General features: G+C 29.7%; 1 protein-coding gene across 9 annotated transcripts in view; it reads right to left on the reverse strand.

Annotated features, from left to right (window-relative positions):
* Nucleotides 1-2370: 2370 nt before the first annotated feature.
* LOC143065171 (uncharacterized) overlaps nt 2371-20691 on the reverse strand; it is a 38939-nt gene continuing 20618 nt past the window's right edge. Inside the window, exons 12-21 of one of the 9 annotated variants that reach the window (XR_012975413.1) lie at nt 20053-20300; nt 19687-19878; nt 18902-18965; nt 18378-18485; nt 15332-15622; nt 14679-14766; nt 12437-12997; nt 11566-11607; nt 9821-9867; nt 6711-6727 (exon numbers count right to left, since the gene is read on the reverse strand). Coding sequence is in view for 8 of the 9 variants with exons in the window: in XM_076238575.1 (XP_076094690.1) it covers nt 6506-6727; nt 12437-12997; nt 14679-14766; nt 15332-15622; nt 18378-18485; nt 18902-18965; nt 19687-19878; nt 20053-20300 (1774 nt within the window). In the remaining variant the exon portion in view is untranslated. Of the gene's footprint in view, nt 6728-9820; nt 9868-11551; nt 11608-12436; nt 12998-14678; nt 14767-15331; nt 15623-18377; nt 18486-18901; nt 18966-19686; nt 19879-20052; nt 20301-20691 lie in introns of those variants that run through there. The other 8 variants (XM_076238582.1, XM_076238578.1, XM_076238579.1 and 5 more) reach the window with 8 other exon arrangements.

The following is a 20691-nucleotide window of genomic DNA, read 5'->3' on the forward strand; positions in this document are numbered from 1 at the left end:
CATCATCTATTCTTTTTACTGTGCGAAATTCAAAATTGTTTTCAGATCATTAAAGAGGTACCATATTATAATTATATCAGTGTTAAATGGTTTTTAAATTTAAAGTGACATTTTACCTTTTGAATGAGTTACATCAATTCTTGTTCTCGACAGTCCCCACAACTCACTAGGAAAATCCACACAAAAAGCTGTTTGAAAACGTATACAATATGGTGCATTGTAGATTAATTCCATACTGGTTGTCACTATCACCGTTCGATCAGCAGCAAAATAGTGCCAGAAACTCAGTATATATATATTTAGAGGTATGTCTGTGTCTTATGATCTTTGATATCCACGATCAAAAGTACTAGATTTACCACAGGCGTCTTTTTTCATTTACATACTTCACAGTCAGTGAATATATATCTCTGACTGAGTTTAAAGCATCTTTTTCGAATTGATTAAACATTTATTTGAAATGATAATTTTAGCGTACTCGCAGTTCAGGCAAAGGGGAAAGTTGTCATTCTCTTAGAAACTATATTGTTGAGTGACAGTTTTGAAATGGGGACTTTCACATTAGTGCTTGATACAATTGTAAAGCCCTTCCCCCTATTTTTTTTCCAAAATCCGTTTTTTCTTTGTTTTTTTTTTTCAGATTTATCTTAATTATTTATATTATAACTATGTACATAAATATACTAAAACAACGATTATATATTAGGGATAGCGGAGGAAAGTAAACTTGAAATTGATAATAAAAAGTATAAAGTTATTTATAGTATATTTAAGGACATAGTAGACAGACAAATATGGACAGAGTATACAGACAAACACGAAAATAATTGAAATGAATACAAATAGAATAGTAGTATAGGTCATTGGATGGATCGATACCGTTCCAAAAAATTAAAATATTTATAGATATTTTGTTTCTTTAAATATGCTTTAATGTATTGCCCATTGGCTTTGACTTCCAATTCTAATTTCGGTCTAAACATGCATGAAATATTTGCCACTGACTGTTAAGCAACCATCAATAGATCTATAAATTTTAATTAGCACAAACATCTATAATTGTTATTTTCTTTTGACCAATCAAGTTTTTGTTAGCTTTCATATCCCCAAAAATGTTCTTCTGATTAAAACTTGATCAAGTCCCAATAAAAGGGCACATGCTGAAACGGCCTGCTTTACTGTTCATGACTGAATTTTATATTAGGCATTAAATAAACTTAATGTTATCAATGAGCATGAGATGAACATCAGACAGATGGACATATACACCTTACAATCATTCAACACACAAAATATATTTTACCATCTACATACAGGATCTGGAAAACTGATCTAACATGTCTTTTTGTTGTTAAGGTGGTCAAACATTCATCGACTTTGTGTTCTTTAGATATGTTTCTTTTTTTATCCATTTGATGAGATATTAAAGGCCTTTACAACAGATGTTTTAGTTTGGTCTTATGTTGTACTGTCACACCACTGTCCTTTTATAGCCCACTATGCAGTATGGACTATGCTAATCTTTGAAGGTCGTACCAGTGTTAATTTCTGTGTCAATTAGTCTCTTTTGGATAGTTGTCGCATCCAGAAATTTTCATAAGTGGGGTCCCACTGACTGCCGAAGGGGGGCTGCTCCGGTCATGCGTTAGTGATTCCCTATAAAGTCAACCAAATTTTTCCCAGAAAAGGGGTGGCCCAGGCCCCCTGGGCCTCCCCCTAAATCCACCTCTGTCATTGGCAGTCACATTGCATCTTCTTTTTAATATTAACTATTAAACCCATGAGAACTCTGTATGACATAAATGTATACCTTGTAGTGATTCTAAGTATACCAATTGTAGTTGTCCTATTACTCATAAGTGAACAGTGTGTAAAAGAATAGTTTTTTAGTAGTTGCTGAACCTTTGAAATTTTAGACAAGGATACTGAACATACCATGCGAGACAGAAACTTCAGACCATAAGTATGGAAGATATTAAGTATCAAGCTCTTCTACCTTATGAAAGCTTCGTACAAAAAGTTTTTTGCTGTTGACAGATAAGCATCCTTTGTCTGGCATTTTACAACCTTAGACTATGGAAAGACAGAATCTGAGAATGGTACTGCAAATATTATTGACAAAAGACTAGCCATATTTTGCTAATACTTTCTCATTCAGCAAATTCTTGATAGTACAATGAAGGTGATCTGTCTGGTGAGACCATTGATGAAGTAACATATGTCAATCCATAAAATTATTTTCTTATATATAGCTTTATTGGTTAGTACAAGAATATTCATCAATAAGCTATTATATTTTTTTACCATCATACTGACCTTTGTCATTTTGTTTTTATACTCGACATATTAAACCTATACAATAAACAAAGATTGATAATTCATGATTTATTTGAATGACATGAAAACAAGCTCTTTACAGCACAAACATAACAAGCTTTATACAGACAGAAAAATAATGGCAAGGTATCACATAAAATTATTATCTATAGGAATTATAATAGAATGTTTTGTATAGATCAGATGAAGGCTTACAGTGTAATGTAAAATAAATATAAATATTTTATGTAGAATAAAATGTTATAGTAAACATTTCAGAATGCTGATAATTTAGAACAATTAAGATAAACAGAAAGTTTGATGCCGAACAATCCTTTTATTTCCTTTTAACATATCTAAATTCAAGATAGCATACTTGTGAGCAGTTCCTTCATACAAATTGTTCCCTTTTAAGACATGCTTATTCTATTCTATATAGTGAGGCTAATACATTTATGATATATTTAATGACACTACCATGCCATTTATATCATTCACATATGAAGATAATTCTGTAAACTACAGCATTACACAATCTATCAAATTAACATAAAAGATGGTGTCTATAGAAACCAAAATATAACATGAATATTCATTTATTAGTGAAGGTTCATGAATACAAATATCTCAAAAGGAAAATAAACAAGATATGCTTCAAACTTGATATGAGTCTAACTCTGATATGTGAAATCCAAAATGAAACCTCCAATCTTTTCTCATGTACAAAATTCATTATAATCAAAATCACAGTGGTCATCATCAATATTTCAAAGTTACAATGTTTTAAGCATAGATAAAGATTACCCAATTGAAAGGCATTTAGTTTCAAATTCTAATTATAGGTCAGCGAAAAGTATCATGATTTTTTTTTATTATGGTCTGTAGATATTGAAATTATACAAATTTTATTCACATTGTTTTTTATCTATCTGTAAGACAACCAATAAATATAAACTCAAAATTGATTAAAATAAATAAAGTAAAAATACTTTTGAATAATAATTATTTAATCAGATAAAAGTGAAAAACATTATTCAAGTAGTTAAAATTTATGTCACACTTTGTTTGGTTATCTGAGATTCAAATAAATAAATTCTGAATATAAAATATAAAAAGATGGCTGCAAAATGGAGTAATTACTTTTCTTCAGTAACAGCTTACATGTTGTAATACAGTTGTTTTTATTGGTAATATTATTCTCTATCACATGATATAAAATGTTGTAATTTAAAGAGTTAAAAATGTTAAAAATAAACATCATTGTATAGAAAAATGTAAAGACAACCAACAAGGCACATGATATTAATAATAATAATATAAAAAGTCTACATTGATTTGGAGGATTGAATAAGTTAAAACAATATATATTTACCCATGCCTTTAAATAAAACAGACAATTTACTTGAGACTGACACAGTAAGATAACAGAATTACCGTCTTATATTTTAACCCTGATTCAATTTTTTATTTATTCTAAAGTATAATTTAATTTGGGTAAACATTAGTAAGATGGAATCATTGCAACAGATATCAAAACCTGAACACCATTCATACTTTTTTGGGGGTTGAAATGTTCAACTTTAAGTGCAGCTCATGTGTTTATTTCTAGATTTAAATTTCAGAAAATAAGTATATTGTCTAATAATTCAATATTCTTATAATGTCAATCTCAAGTGTCTTTAAAATTATTGGAATGGCTTAAAATAATTCACAACCTGTAGATAAGTCTTAATAAATAGCAACATCACAGAACTGTTCTTTAACCCTACATCAGGAAAAGAACTTCAACCTAATGAACCAATGACCTCATATTCCTTAAGCATAAATATCATTTGTCTCTCGAAAACTAAAGTGGCTTAAGTAAATTGTGATTTAGACATTTCAATCATCTCCTTATAAAATAAACAATTCTGAAACAGGAATGTGGATATCTATCACTTCAGACTGGTTCATGTTAAATGAATTTATGTAAACAGCACATAAAAGTTTTATATTCATTGAAAAATACGGAATATTTTGTACCCTTTGATAAGAAAGTATGATAACATACCACAATTTTATGTTTTCAACATCTTGATACTTCACATGAGCTATATGTATGCTTCTAGTATATCTGTTAGTGAGTTTTCAAACAATAATCACAACCAAAAAATCTGGATATTATCACAAAGAATTTTCATTAAATCGGAACTTGAAAATGCCCATTACTTGTTGATTTCAATGATACAGGTAGATTGTATGATATGCTGGAGAGGGTAAAAAGACAACTCAAATTATTCTATTTCAAGAAAACTTAAAAAATAAAAATAAAATTTTTGCATGCATCCAAAAATAAACAAAGCACTGTGCTAGTATCTACTAGATTATTTACAACAAATTAAATAATTCTGATTAATAATTTTCACAATTTATCTTGGACTAGAATAAAAATGTTTTATTTTGATGCGTAGCTAACAATGACTATAGGCTTTTTAAAACATTTTTGGGTGGTCCAAAGAGATTGGTCCTTTATATAAAAAATTTCCATCAAAATAAATTTCTGATATCAATGTACAATGTATTCACGAGTCAAGTAAGAAAGATACAAAAACAGCATCTATTTTGTTTTAATCTGAACTGGAATTTACTAACTGCCTATCTGATATATTTGCTTGTTAATAGAAACATACATGTATCAGACAATGCTGAGATATGTGCATAAATACTACATGTATAATGTAATGATGAAGATAAAATGTAAAGCAATACAAGCTTGAACCTGAAGTATGTCCTAAACATATATATGATATGATGATAATATTCTGAACCTTAATGAGAGATGTAATTTACAATGAAACTGACATGGACTTCCTTTTCAAGGTGATTTAATTCTACTACAGCTAATATGGCTAATATGAAAATACATAGGTTACAAAATTCATCCCTTATTCTCATCAGTAAATAAAATAAGTTGTCTAGATGTATATTTGTTGCAGAAGGCATAGGCATAGATGTCATTATCAGGGGTATACTACCTCTACCCCCACTGTTATCGTAACACTTTTTTGCACCATATATTTCAAATAAATATTTGAAAAATGCCATACCAAATATTCTATTGGGTGATCTTGATATGTTTTTTAGTTGTTCTAAAAAAGTGCCATTTTTAAAAAAAATGGACTTTTCAAATTCTGGAATGGCTAAAAGATGTCATTAATGAAAGGAGCTTTTGGTTATATGATACTAACAAAAATTCCTTTCTTTCATATGATAGATAGCAAACCACACACAATTTTGTAACCTTAAAGCAAATAAAAAAGTACCTCTCAAGCAACAAAATTTGTAAAACTAATAATTTTCAACATATTTTGAATATGGCTTGTTAACCTCTGGATCTGAGTCAGTGTGATAGGCACTCCGATTATTATTCACCAGACATAAATATTTTATCCTTCAGTAACAGTTAATTTTGGTTTTCTCCAGAGAGAAGGTACACAATAATCAATTAAATTGTGTCATTTTGATCTAAACATTTGTTCAATACAACAACAAAAGCTAAACAAGTTGTACCCATGCCACCAGATTGCTACACATAGCTTTAATATAAAAATACAGAAAAGTACTAAAATACTGGATAAGAAATCAAATCATTGCACAATAAAAGTCAAACCATTTCATCTTCAACAATTTTACAACCTCTATCATTAAATTTATCAAAATAAAATAAATCTTTAAAATAAAGCACTTGGTTTGCATAAGCAATAAAATGATGAATGTAACTTGATATGTTAAAAAGGATATGATATGCTGTAGTAAAATAAAAGTAACAATGGATCTGTAATTAAAATAGCCCAGTAGTCATTTTCTCCAGGAATATAATCAATAAACAACCTACTTTTAGCTGAAAGCAATAAATGCTATTTAAACTTGACTTCTTCTGCAATCTTTTAATATATAAAACTTTGCTTATCTAAGGCTCTGTTTATATCCCTCGACTTAACCCTTATCCTAGGCCCACATCTGAGCCTAGACTTAGTTAAACCTTAACAGAAACCTTTGTTTCTCTGGAGTACTAGAAGAAAGTTGTATAATGTTTCCCATAGGGACATTGGACCTTAAGTAAAAGAAGGCCCTTGATTTGACAGTGAAAAAAGTTGATATAAAACACAACCATAAAAATATACAGTGGTAAACAATTAATGTCATTATTCTACAGTTCTGTTGTCAATGTGACTTTTCTTTCAATAATTTTAGGTTCCTGTGGTGTCACATGCCAGGGTGATAAATCACTCCCATTAGTACTGGTACCATATGAAGATTCTGATTTGTGTGTGGCCACGTTCTTTGTGAATGTTGTTCTAGAAGGTAAACTTTTGGAACTAGAAGTTGAAGGGTTGCGTGATGAAGGCTTCGAACTGATGAATGAAGACTCCTGAAAACATAAATACATAATGTTACACCTATTCTTAAACAATACCATGTGGCTTGGTAGTCTACTGAAAAACATATGGACAACTATAGTTCTAATTGAGATTGTATACCGCTACATTGACAACAACACTTGAGTAAACTGCATCTTTTATTGTTGACATGTTTTGCTGATTACCATCTGGTATCCACTCAAGGGAACTCTACCAGCACAAAACATAGGGGGGGTTGGTTCAGCAGCTCTTTATTTATAATTGAGAAGTGTAATTTCTAGTCAAAAGTGGTTTTTTTTTTTTAAATTTGCAATTATATTTAAGAAGTTTTTTTTAGTAACTTTGATTCCTTATAACATAAGTAGTCTTAGAAAACAAAGTAGGCTTCCTCACTTTAACGTAACCAAAAAATGCAATGCCAAGATACAGATATCAACAGATTGTAGATCCATGAAAGTGCTAATGTATTTCCTTAAATACAAGTAATATAAACTTGATTTTGATGACCCATCACAGAAATAAATGACAAGGGAGCTCTGTTAGTTCATCTCAACTTTGTTGAGGAATTAAAATTACAAAATAAATATTAAAAAGAATTTGAACAAATATACAGACTTTCTCTACACTCATGCAATAGAAGACAGGTAAACTTTATATGTATATTTTTAAATTGGGATAAAGAATTGTTCTACAAACACCATGTAAGATTCAACTTTGTCACTTTTTAATGAACAAGTGTCATAATCCATTTGTTTTCCATTTCAAGATTAGCCTTTAAAAGGTATTACACAGAGTTCACTTACAGTACAAGTTTACTTTGGTCATTTTTAAAAGACAATAAATGTAAATTCTATCAGATTTTAAATGCTGTACTAGCATTGATGTTATGTAGCTCTTCAAGCAATTTACTGAAATTTCTAGCCAACATATATTTTTATATTCATTCATGAATAACAGAGAATGATACACTTACAGTCAAGTAACTTCAAATTAATTAATATTGTAAGCTGCATTTATCAATATATTGTGTTAAAAAGAGAAGTGTTATGGGAATAAATACTTGTGTAATAAGAAAGGTTATTAATTCTTCACAAATAAAAACATAGTATATTTTCAAAATGATGCTGAATTTAAACATGCTAATATAATTCTTCTCTATTCAGCAATTCAATTTAAAACACAGTTTTTCTTACTGGTTGTTTGTATAACAACATCATGATTAATACAAGAAATCATCGAACAAAGAGGGCATTGGTGTTTAATTTATAATTTAAAATAAATAACAAGCTATGATTATGGATCCATGCAGAAAAAGGGATATCTTATTCTAATATTTTTTTTTCTCTTTCTAAATCTAAATTATAGTTTAGGAGTTTAGGATATATTAAGATATGGTATATTGTTTTATGGAGGAGATATCCTCCTTAATTACTTAGCCTGGAAACCCCTTTAAAATATACACAAATAACAATCTTTCTTATAAAAGCCACCTCAGACTCAAAAAAAAAAAAATAAAATAAAATATATACCGAAACATCTATTACTATCAAATGAGAAGACCTCATTTTTTGTGTGTCGCTTCTCTTCCTTCTGAAATAAATAAATCTTCATGTCTCTGTGTCCTATAGGTACATGACAAAGTCGCATTTGTCATCCATTCTTATGATTATTCAGTTTGGGTTATTTTTTGGAGAAAAATGAAAAAAAAAGGCTTCCAGATATTGTTTCCACCATCAGACCGACTTTTAAGTCAAAGACAAGACTTCCGATTTTAAACTTTTAAACATAATTTTCTTAATTACTCATGGACAGGACAATTATTTTTGCGTTATTCTACATGTATACTATGATTATACTTGTATAATATATAGAGACTCTTCATATAATATAGCAGTGATTGCTGTGGAGAATAAACTTGGAATTGATAATTAATAGCAAATACACTTTATTTATAATATATGTATGTGCATAGTATACAGAAACAAGAAAATCATGGAATTTATCAGAAAAACAAAAAAATAACGGACTTTGGAAAAAAGGTAGAGGGCTTAAAATAATTGTCCTGTCTCAAAGTACCTTTGAGACCTTTTCTGAAATTCTCCAGGTATAAAATCTTTTACAAAAATTCATCCTACAACAGTTAACATACTTTCAACCAAGCTCTAAATGCCTGAGATTTCACAGTGTGTTCTAGTCATTTTTTTATTCGTAGTAGAGTAAAATAATCACAACCTTCTAATTTAGCGATTTTTAATACAGTATTCATGAACAAATCTCCTAAACAGGAACACCCATAAAGTCCAATAACTGTAAACTACAACTAAAAGCAGTAGTGCTCAAAAAAGAGATTTAGGAATCATTCCAACCACCTAAGAGGTCTTCTGATAGTACCATCACCTGAAAAGCAGGTTGTGAGTACCCCCCCTACCAAGTCACACTTATAAAAAAAAGTATTTTGAATACTTTAGAAGTTTTTTTTAGACTTCTCTATTTGGTGATGATGATTATAATGATTGCAGTTTAATGTCCAATGGCAAATATTACATAAATATCAGGATAAGGACATGTTGAGGTGATATTAATATGAACCCTGCGATAGTTTACTAGGTAATATTCTGTGTTACCCTGTCTGGACACATAATTTTGATGGAACTACTGATCTTTCTTCTTACTCTTAAATGCTGTGTGTTTAGCAGAAAGGCAGCAAATACTGATTTAAGTATAAACAAATCTGGAACTATTACAAGGCTTCCTAGCAAATCTAAGTCATCATGGGTGGTCTGTTACAAACAATATTATATCGAGTTCAAATTTACATGTCATAATCCATATGTATGTATTGTTTGCTGTTTAATATTTGCAATCATCAATAGAAAACAAATAATTTTATAGACAGATCAATAATTCTATACATCAAGAATCTTTTCAGAATTTTTTCTAAATTACTACTTTTTAAATTTTGTCAATACATGATTTCTTTTATAAAACCATAAGTTAATTCTTAAAAGGACAAAAGTTAAGAGGTTTCCAGGATAACATGTGATAACAATAGTAAAAGCTTGATACCAGCGCCAGATTACAACATCAAAATGTTTATACTGTACCAAAATTATATTGTAGTCTCTATAGATATATGTGGCCTGCATTTCTCCTGTGGGACCAAAACAAAGGTAATGTTATTTAAGTAAATAAAATTATTTATATAGTTTGTTGTTTAGCTATGTATAGAAAGTAAAAATACAAAAGATTTTTAGCAGCTCTCAATATTAAGGAACTATGCATCAAACATGTAATATTCAGTATAAACTTTTAAAAATATGTTAATCATAGAAAAACAACCTGTAAATAAACAACAAACACAAATAATAATTCAATAATGAACTGCTTTTTATAGACAAAGTTTAAAAAAAATATGATTGATTGATGATTGAAAGCTCAAAAACTTAAAAAAAAAAAAAAAAAAAAAAAATGAAAAATATAAAAAAAAAATGATGAAATATGAAATATGCAATGTAATACAGATTTTAAAGTATAATATATTGAAATTTATATTACTTCCCAGTAATGCATATCCTTCTATAATGATTAACATGCACAACCTTTTAAAATATTTTCAAGATGCAAAAAACAGTGGATTATAATCTGTAAATATATTTCATTCTGTATCAAGTTATTTCGTGCAAATTTTCTCATGCAAATTCCATTCAGGTCCAAGACAGTAGTTTTGAAAAGACATGCAGAAAAGTCTACAGTGAATTAGTGGTTAGAATAACTCATGCAAAACTACAAGTTATACACTAAAACACTGGCAATTGTCTGCCAATACAGTTTGAGAATATTAAACAAATTCACCTTGTAAATGAAATTCTTCCTTTATCATTGGTCTGACCAGCAATTTTAGTCTTTTTTTTCTGCTTTAACATTCACTAAAATATTATTCCATATCTCAATTTATAGGAAGCAGTCTCATGTCATGCATTATATGCACATGTGTTGTTGTTGGTGGCTTTACATTGCTGATTTACTTCTTTATTCACCTTTTTTATGAATGTAGGAGACTATCCAGTAATTAAGCATGAGGGGTAAACAAGTCAAATAGAATTTTACATGTATGTCATCAAATTATTTACAGACAAACAAAATGGAACTAAAAAAATGAATTAAGAATTTTTGTTTTTAAAACTGAAATGATAAAATATAGAATCAGTATGAAAAAAAAGGGTTACTATGGTACCTCAGAAAAGGAAAAGATTTTTCTACTGATCTATAAAAACACTCAGAATAAGATTAATCATATCAAAATTACAAAATTACAATTTTAATAAACCTCATAGTGGTAAAAAGTTATAATTAGAGAATGTTAATGTCCACAATGAAACTATATTTGCAAATAGTTATTGATTTAAACTGTAATATTAAATTACATGCTTTCTAACATTGATTAATATAAAAAAACATGGAGTTTAAGAATGAAAAGAGCATTATATCATTTTCCAAATTAAATAAATCAGTATTTTATTTTACATTGCTATGAACTCCTGAAAATATTTTGTCTTTAGAGAGTAAATAGATATTTTTGTTTTCATTTGGTAACCATCTGAAAGTTGGTTTTACCACTTTAAAAAACAGAATATCACTTGGTCAAATAAAACAGCTGTGAACAAACCCCCCAAAACTTTGCCCTAGGCACTGAAACATGTTGATGTCATTAAATTATGGCAGCAATCCCTAAAGTCTTGTTGTTATAACAGTCTTCACAAAAAACTTTACGATATATTAGACAGGTGTACAGAGGACAAGGAATACTTCATTGTGTTTCAAACTGTTAAACTTACTAGGATTAACTTACTGCTCATAATGTTGTTTCTCTTTTAACAGACCGGTTTCTTCTCTATACATTATAAAGCCATACAAATGAATAGTTTGGCAATATTCTTATACCTCTTAAAACTTGTAAATTGACTGAACAGAAAAATAATAAAACATATCTCCAATACAATCATTACTTATGGCGATCATGAATAATATTCTTTCGGAAACACTTCTACCTGAAGCATATAGTTTCAATTTACATTCTTGATGTGTAATACTTCATAGCTTTTTTTTTGTATTCTTGACCTTATAAAATAAAGCATACTGCCTTTAAAAGTTTATATGAAATCTAGAAAGTTTTGTACAAAAGAGTAAATATGAATCTTTAATTGTTACTCTTATAATCACCAACCACTATTATAAACTAACTTGATGCATAACTATATTCTACAAGCAAAAGCAATGTTACTGTATCCATGCAAAGGTCAAGCCAGGCAAGCACAACTAATGTTTTAGTTTCAGTTTCTAAGTTCAATACGACTATAAAAACGTAAGCATGCAGTTTTTAAACCCATATCTTTAATTGCTCTCATTTGAAGCAGTGTTGCAAAAATAAAGTCAATTACATTTTACTTTCACAGCTTTCTTGGCCATATCAAAGAGACTTCAAGAATAGTTTTTGACCGGTATGTATAGAAACCACATTTTAAAAATGTGTAACTCTTTTCAAAATCAACTTAATTTGCTTATAATCATTTAATTCATTGATTGTTAAAAAATATTCAACTTGATATATTTGTGATTGTTAATTTCTAAAGTTTTTATACTAAAAATGAGAGCATTTAAATCAATTATAAAACTAGAGTAAGCTTGAGTATTTGGACCTGAACAGAAAAGAGAAAACTTACAATAGCAACTTTGGGAGGGTTTCCTTTCTCTGCCTTTTTGGTCACCGAAGGAGATTTCCCAGCCTTGGGTGATGAAGGGGTCAACTTCTGATCTAAAGATGCTTCAGCAGATTTATCTTCCTCTTTTACAGGGTCAGAAGTTATTTCAGTTTGAATAGCCCCAGATTTATCAAAAGAATTTACCAAAGATTTTTCTGTTTCATTTTGGTCCATATCATCATGGAATGGATTTTTAGGCTTTGGAGGAAGAACAGGTGCCCCTTCTTTTTCATTAGATGGGTTGTTTGATAATTTTGTTCTAGGTGCAGGTTTAGGCTTTCCAGATGACTTGGTAGCTTCTTCATCAGATTTATTTGCAAAATCGATAAGTATCTCCCCTTCTTTGCTAGAATTTCTTTTTGGAAGAGTGCTTGCACGATTCGGGGGAGGTGGTCTTGGAGGGGGTTTAGGAGAATCAGGAGTTGTGATCTGTACAGCTGGGCTGGAAGGTCTCTGCAAGCTTTTCCCAGACTCAGATGTATGCTTGGTGGTTGAAGTGCTTGTGAAAGCTTCATCAGTGGTCTGTGGTAAAGCAAAGAAACAAATGATTTTTTATGACAAACAACATAAATGCTTCACATGTCTGAGATATCATGTAGTCTCAAAAATAAATTTTAATAAAAAAATGTAATGTGAACATTCTGGAATTTAACAGTGTCATTTGTTTTTTTATGAAGTCATATATTAAAATGTTTATATATCTTAAAGATTATACAAGTATAAAAAAAGTCTTCCAATATTTGAGTCCTCAGAGCATGATAAATCAGACAATGTTTGTATAGTACGATATGATGTATGACAATGAATTATATCAATGACCAATACCTAAAACACATCAACCTTTATGTGTAACCTCATAAACAAATACAACACATGTGTAATAATTGTTCAGTTTGTAAGTATTTGACAATGTTTCTGTAGGGTTTCACTACCAGTTGACCTTGTTTAATAAATGTTTGTCAAAGAAGATTTCAAGATTTGAATCTGATGCTTTTATACTCATTTCACTGAAAACTGAGATCTAAATATTCTTATCCAATTCCACTTGAAAACAGTGTTTTTGATACTTTTCAGATTACCTAAATATCATTGACCTAATTAAACAATACATGTCTTAAAGAAGGAATTCTTGTACACTTTATTTTATAGATTTATTACAATGTTTGTATATGCATGATGAGGTTCCACTTCATTTCAAGACAACAACAGATACTGTCAACAACACACATATCAAACGTCTGCTATTTATTATCTTGTTGATTTAAACAGATGCCATCACCAGTGATATATACAATACATAATTTATATACCAATGTAGATCTTTTTTATATTTTGATAGAACATATATATTTTGAAAAAATCTCTCATCTGATTTTAAAAGAATCTTAGACATGTCTGATATGATCTTGACTTATTCCAAAATTAAACAGTAAAGCAATATCATTGTGTTTATTTTAAATCTGCCATACTTTGCTATAAGGTATGGTTATAATCAATTATTAACAAGAAGATGTCGTACAGATTTTAACTATAGTTTAACATTGTACATAGCTAAAGGTGCAGACCATACAACCATATATAGGCAAATTTAGTGTCAGAGGTTAAAGAACTTATTATATAAAGATGAAGTAAATATTGCAATTTGTAATAGAATATTGCTGTGAAAGTGATGGTATTGTAATATGTTTTTTTCTGTACAACTTGCAAAATTCTATCAATTGTAAGGGGACGAAAGCAGTTTTTATAACTTTTTGATCAAAGTCAGTTCCATTTAAACAGCATGTGATGTTTTATTAAGTAATGCAAAACTTTGCAACAGTAAATGTAGTTTACCAAGACTAAAACAGTAAAGTCACTCAAGCATTATTTATGTTAATAAAAGTGAAACATCTTTTTATAATATGCAAAAAGATTAAAAGCTGAAAAATCACCATCAATTTCTAATGAATTAAGATTAAATGCAGACCTTAACAAGAGCATGCACATATCAACAGAAGGTTTAAATAACACGCACCTTCCACTTTTGTTGCAGAAATAAAAAAGTTATTCTTAAATTACTCTTTCACGAAGCATAGTTTAGCATAAGATTGTGCAAAGAAAATTTAGAAACTTTTCCTAAGAAATAAGCATTACCTACAATGTACAAAGATCGATGAAAATAATTATATTTCATCAATACATTTATACTAAATGATAGACTTACCCCAAAAGGTGTGGATGTAGCCGTTGTTAAGAACACTTCATTGTGAGCTGTAGATGAACTCAGATTTCTCCTCCTGTTTTGTTCAATACTGAAACATTAAGATCAGTTCAATGTTATAATTTATTTGAAATGAAGTGAGTTTGTATATGTAATAAACTACCATCAATTAAAACAATTTAGTAGTATTTATTGGACAGTTGAAGATTTCATTAGGTCTTTAATTTCAAAGACAACTACTATATTTTACATAGCACAGAATTTGGTGCTTACCTCTGAACCTCTGGTTTTGTACCAACCCACTAAGTTTAGGTTCAGGCCTTTGTAGGCATAAAATCATGTGATACAGCATAATTTACATTTGATCATCTTTGTACATGATATTTTTACCTGCATGGCCGCAGGCAAAATCAGGCCTAGTAACCACTTAACTTGCATCTTTGTCTGTCTCACCAAAAGACCTTGGGTAGAAACTTTCATTGAAACTTTCTTGGCTATTTATCAGCAAATAATATCATATTTGGCTTAAAGCTTAATGATGTTGACTTGTAGCGGGTAAGCAATTTAAAATATGACTCGCAATTATTTTTTATTTATTTTATAACACTAAGCTTGATACTGATGACTTGCAGCCTATAAAAGTAATTAATTGTTACCCATTGACTGTAACAGTAGAATTTCTAGGCAGTGAACTACTGTAGGAATTGGCTTCACTTTGTGAGATCCTTTTGCCTGTATCACTTCCATGAGAAATCCTTCTCCCTGTATCCCCACTAGTAGATGCCCTGACGTTAATGTCACTACTTTGAGATGTTCTAGAATCACTATGAGAATGTCTGGTATCACTTTGTGAATTCCTTGTGTTATTATGTGAACTTCTTATTTCTGATGGCTGTGAAGATCTTTTAGGGACTGGAGGTCTTTTAATAACAGTATTCTGCATAATTCTGAGATAGAAAATATATCAATACATTAAGCACACACAATTATAATACCTTGTGCAATGAATGAGTAATGACTGATGAAACAATATGTGAAAATATAAATGATTGTAAACAGCATATTAGAAGTCCATTTCAAATAATCATGCAAAATTTTTATTTTTTAGCCACTTTTATTGTTGCAGTGCTTTTGTCCCAAGTCTCATTTTTATCATTGGTCCATTACAGAATGCTGGATACGAACATTGATGTTCCTCAAATTCAGACTGTAGAACCTACTTTAAATTTCATAATAATGTGTGTTGATTATCAATTCCAGAAAGAAAGCTTACTACATACATACATGTAAGTATTAAAATTCAAAGTTTCTATTCTACAAATTTTATACATGTATACTTGATGTTAATTTAAAAAAATAATTATGATAACTTTCACAAATTATATAAAAGTTTCCTTTATCATATCAATTAGTAACTCAATCATTTAATTAATAACACATTCTACATTGAATAAATATTACAAATTAAATATGTGCATAAGCATTTTGTTCCACCTTACTGTATGACCAACCCTGTGACAAATTTGAATTGAATGACAATACCATATATTATAAAAGGCATTATTTTCATCACAATTTTTTGAGGATTTGTCATTTTTTATTAGACAGAATTGTTAAACAACAATCTATAACATAGGTAAGACCAAAATTAATTATTGCAACAGAATTCTCAATACTTATGACCATTAAAATTCAGGAGAATTTAACAAAAATACAAGTTATGTTACAATACTTCTTTCAATAAATTTCAAGTTTTAATATTTTTTACCCGCAAATGGAACAGATTTGATTTTACAACAGACCTTTACCATACTACATACAACTGTACAACTACTAAATTTGTGATCATATGGAAAAGTGCCACAAATGAATTTCAGCTGTTCTATCACTAAATTATGAATAAGCAATCACTAGATGTTAAATTTAGTTATAATGTTAAAACCAATTGTAGACTGATCTAGCTTTTGCTTATCCATTTTGATTTAAAAAAAGAAACGTGTATACATTTACGTAATCTGTAAACAAAATCTAAATGATTCAGGGATCTGAAAATGTGTCAAATAGTATAGCTAAGGAAAATGTGACAAATTACATATTAGCACTACGAGGCAGGAATGTTAATTATTCAGAAAACAGGAAATAGATAAACAGGGTGACATGAAAACACAGTATGGGAGATAAGTTAATCAGTCAGCTTTATGTATATAGTTGCTGAGGGCTGTTCCAGAAAATACCATGTTCCCCCCAGGGGAGGTAATTTAAAAAAATATTATGTGGGCAGCTGAATTTGAAAAAAAAATGCAAAGGGAGTGTTGTTCTAACTTATTTTTATTTCTGTGGGTTGTGGGGGTTAAAAAAAAGAGTCTTCATTGGGGGAGACATAGTATAATCTGGAACAGTCCTGAGATACATGTCATTGTTAAACAGGGAGTAGAATAAAATTAAGTAACAAATAATAAGCTGTGATGTGTACTTGCTAAGAAAAATTTGTAAGGGTTCCGCGGAACCCAGTGTCTTGCCTACTTTTGCTGTTAATCACACACTCATCAAAAATGATGAAAAAAATCAATAAAATTATTCCTCTCGATACTACCTTTTGATTGTCAGAAGCTTCTGTCCAAGTTTGGTAAAAATCCAGGCTAGTTTAAGAGTCTTAAAAATGTTTTAAATACTTTAACTGCAGACTGTGTGAAAAAACTGGAAGAAAAACTAAGTCCATTTATAAGTAAAATACGGGAAAAATGGAATTTTATTTTTACAAAATTTACTTCTGGATACTATCTTCTGATCATAAACAAGCTTCTGGCCAAGTTTCTTACAATTCCAGGATAGTTTAAGAAAGTTAATAAAATTTTAAAAACTTTAACCACAGAGTGAATGTAATGTTTCCTGGCAGAAAAAATTAAGTCCATTTATAAGTAAAATACGGAAAAAATGGAATTGTATTTTTACAAAATTTACTTCTGGATACTATCTCCTGATCATAAACAAGCTTCTGGCCAAGTTTTGTACATTTCCAGGATAGTTTAAGAAAGTTATTAAAATTTTAAAAACTTTAACCACAGAGTGAATGTAAAGTTTCCTGGCAGAAAAAACTAAGTCCATTTATAAGTAAAATATGGAAAAAATAGAATTTTATTTTTACAAAATTTACTTCTGGATACTATCTTATGAACATAAACAAGCTTCTGTCCAAGTTTCGTACAATTCAAGGATAGTTTAAGAAAATTATTAAAATTTCAAAAACTTTAACCACTTTAATATTTGTGGATGCCGCCGACAACGACGGAATGTAGGATCGCTATGTCTCGCTTTTTCGACTAAAGTCGAAGGCTCGACAAAAATGTGACAAACTTTTGTACTGGTACATTTCTTGCTATGATCAATTATTTAGTTAAAAAACACCTCCTCTTTCAGAGAGAGGTTATAAAACAGTTATGTTTTAGTTGTGCAACAACTAGGTGATAATATTTTGCCTTTCAATCATAAATAATTCACTGATTGAGTTTATGTCTTGAATATACTCTTTTTATTACATTCTAAACAAATATTAAAATATAGAAGAACTTTTGTTTCAGTTTTGATAACTTTAAACTTTAGCAACAATTTATAATGAAAGGCTTTGAAGAACACTGTTAAAACTACAACATCCACCACATGTTAGTTGTGTTAGTGTATATATTGTACCGACACAATATATACCTCTCATTTTCTCTATTTTCATTGGTTGTTTTAAGTTTAATGTCATTCAGATGAACTGTTGTCTGTTTGACCTCTGGGTCATGTTCTTGATCACTGTCAGATTTTATACTGTAAGCAAGGCATTTCATAAATATTTACAGGTAAAGCAATGTATAAATATAGATAATGAAATGTTTACATGAAAGAAGAAATACAAGGAACAATAGTGAATTACTAGCTGCTTAAGCTAAGTTGATACATTAAATTTAACATTTAAAAAGGTTATATTTTTTTTTAATTCTTTGAATTACAGTAACTGGTATGTTTTTAAGAAACAATCTTTCTTTTGACCTATTAATGAATAATCATATCTCATTATATACAGCTGCATGTATTACTTAAGCTTATTTGAATAATTAAACTAATATGTAGCTTTTAATACTTGAACTGTTTGAAATTGAATTAAATTAAATCATGCAAAATATTCTATTTAGCCTGGCTTTATAATTGGTAAATGAAAGCTATAACGAAAGATAACTTTTTACCTTTCTCCATCTACATTATCACTGTGTTCCTCATCTTCTGATTCATCTTCTTCAAGAAGTAAACCTACAACAGTACAATAAAAAATGCACATTTTTGTTCATTTTTATCCTAAGGTTTGGGTTCTACTTGATATGGTAACAGGGGAAATTTTCAACACAGCAATATGTTCTTAGCTTTACATCAATCATAGATATATCATTTGCATATGTTATGCTGGAGGCAAGACAAGCCCGAATTTCAGGAATTTAAGTAATGCCTGTGTTATCTCTCATTACAAGGTGTAATCACAGACTTTTTAAAAGAAATTAAAAACATATTTCTCACATTTTACAAAATCTTTTGAATTATAAAATTGCAGCCAAATGAATTAATAGATGTATCTGTGAAATTAGTTTTTCCATCCTGAACATTCATTTATAATATGATGAAAAATGTTTAAACCAGCTTCAATTGTTTGCACCGTCCTAAGTCAGGAATCTGATGTTCAGTAGTTGCCATTTGTTGATGTAGTTCATGAGAGTTTTTCGTTTCTAGCTTCTCATTTTTTATATAGATTAGAACTTTGGTTGGACATTTATCAATTGCCTTGTAAGTAATTACATGTACAAGGTCTGTGGATCTTACAAAAGGCAGTAAAATGATTTATCAATGGACATACTAATCATTTTTATTTTTTTCAACTGAACAGTTTTTGTGATTTGTATATCTGTTGACAAACATTTCTTCAAGGTTAAAAGCATAGAACCATACAAAACAGTAACTACCAAATATAAGATATAGATACCTTTACGTTCCTCCTCCATTTTAGCAGCCTTTAAAATATTGCACTTCATTTGGTCAGAAGGAATGGTAGTGGCTCCCCCTGGATATTTGACCTGGTTATTTTTACTGATATTCACATCATTCTTCCTTGCTGGAACGTGTGTACGATTATCTACTAATCCTTTTATTCTGGCTTGAGCCATCTCAGAGGCATCTGAAAAGAGAACAATTTGTCTTTAGGATACATATGACTTTATTTCACATCTTTAAAATGGTCTGTTTAAATCAATATGTATGCTGACCATGTCTTTTACACTGAATCTGTCTATGTTATTTTTATCCTTGTGTTGTGAATCATTATTATTAAAAGATTATGACAAGTCCAAACCTTTAAGCGAGATCTCTGAGCTTTCCTGTGTTACTCCAGATGCTGTTTTACCATCTCCTTTCACTAGTGTATCTAGCCTGTCCACAGCACTAGCTCCCTCTACAGGAGCTGTACCATTGGTAACAAATGGTTTGGGTGCAGCTTGTTTAGTTCGTGGGGATGTGGGTGGAGTCTTGACGGTTGGGGAAGCTGGTAATGGAGCTACAGGCATCACAGGTACATTGACTTCCACAGCAAGCTTTCTATCCCTGGGGAAGACATTTCAAAGTTTAGTCAAATCAAATGAAACTTTTATTGCCATCAAAACCAACCTATACGATTTGTGACAAAAACAACATTAACATAATGACAAGAAAAAAGCATATATAATCTTATTAAACAAACTAATAAAAATAGTTCAAAATTCAATTATGAGTCCCCTATCCTTAGCACCAATGACTTTTTTTTATGCTTTCTACCTGTTTTTTGTGTTGATGGGCAAAGAATGTTTATCACTTTTTCATTTTCATTGAGGCTATTAAATTTTCTATACTTTTAGTCTTTTAACTTTTAGTTAATTTTTCAATAAAAACTGGTCTAATTGAAGCGTTTTTCCTGCAATACATAAGAAAATGTTTTTCTTCCTCAATTGTATTGCAG

Source organism: Mytilus galloprovincialis, chromosome 2 (genome assembly GCF_965363235.1).
Source record: "Mytilus galloprovincialis chromosome 2, xbMytGall1.hap1.1, whole genome shotgun sequence".
NCBI classification, from domain to species: domain Eukaryota; kingdom Metazoa; phylum Mollusca; class Bivalvia; order Mytilida; family Mytilidae; genus Mytilus; species Mytilus galloprovincialis.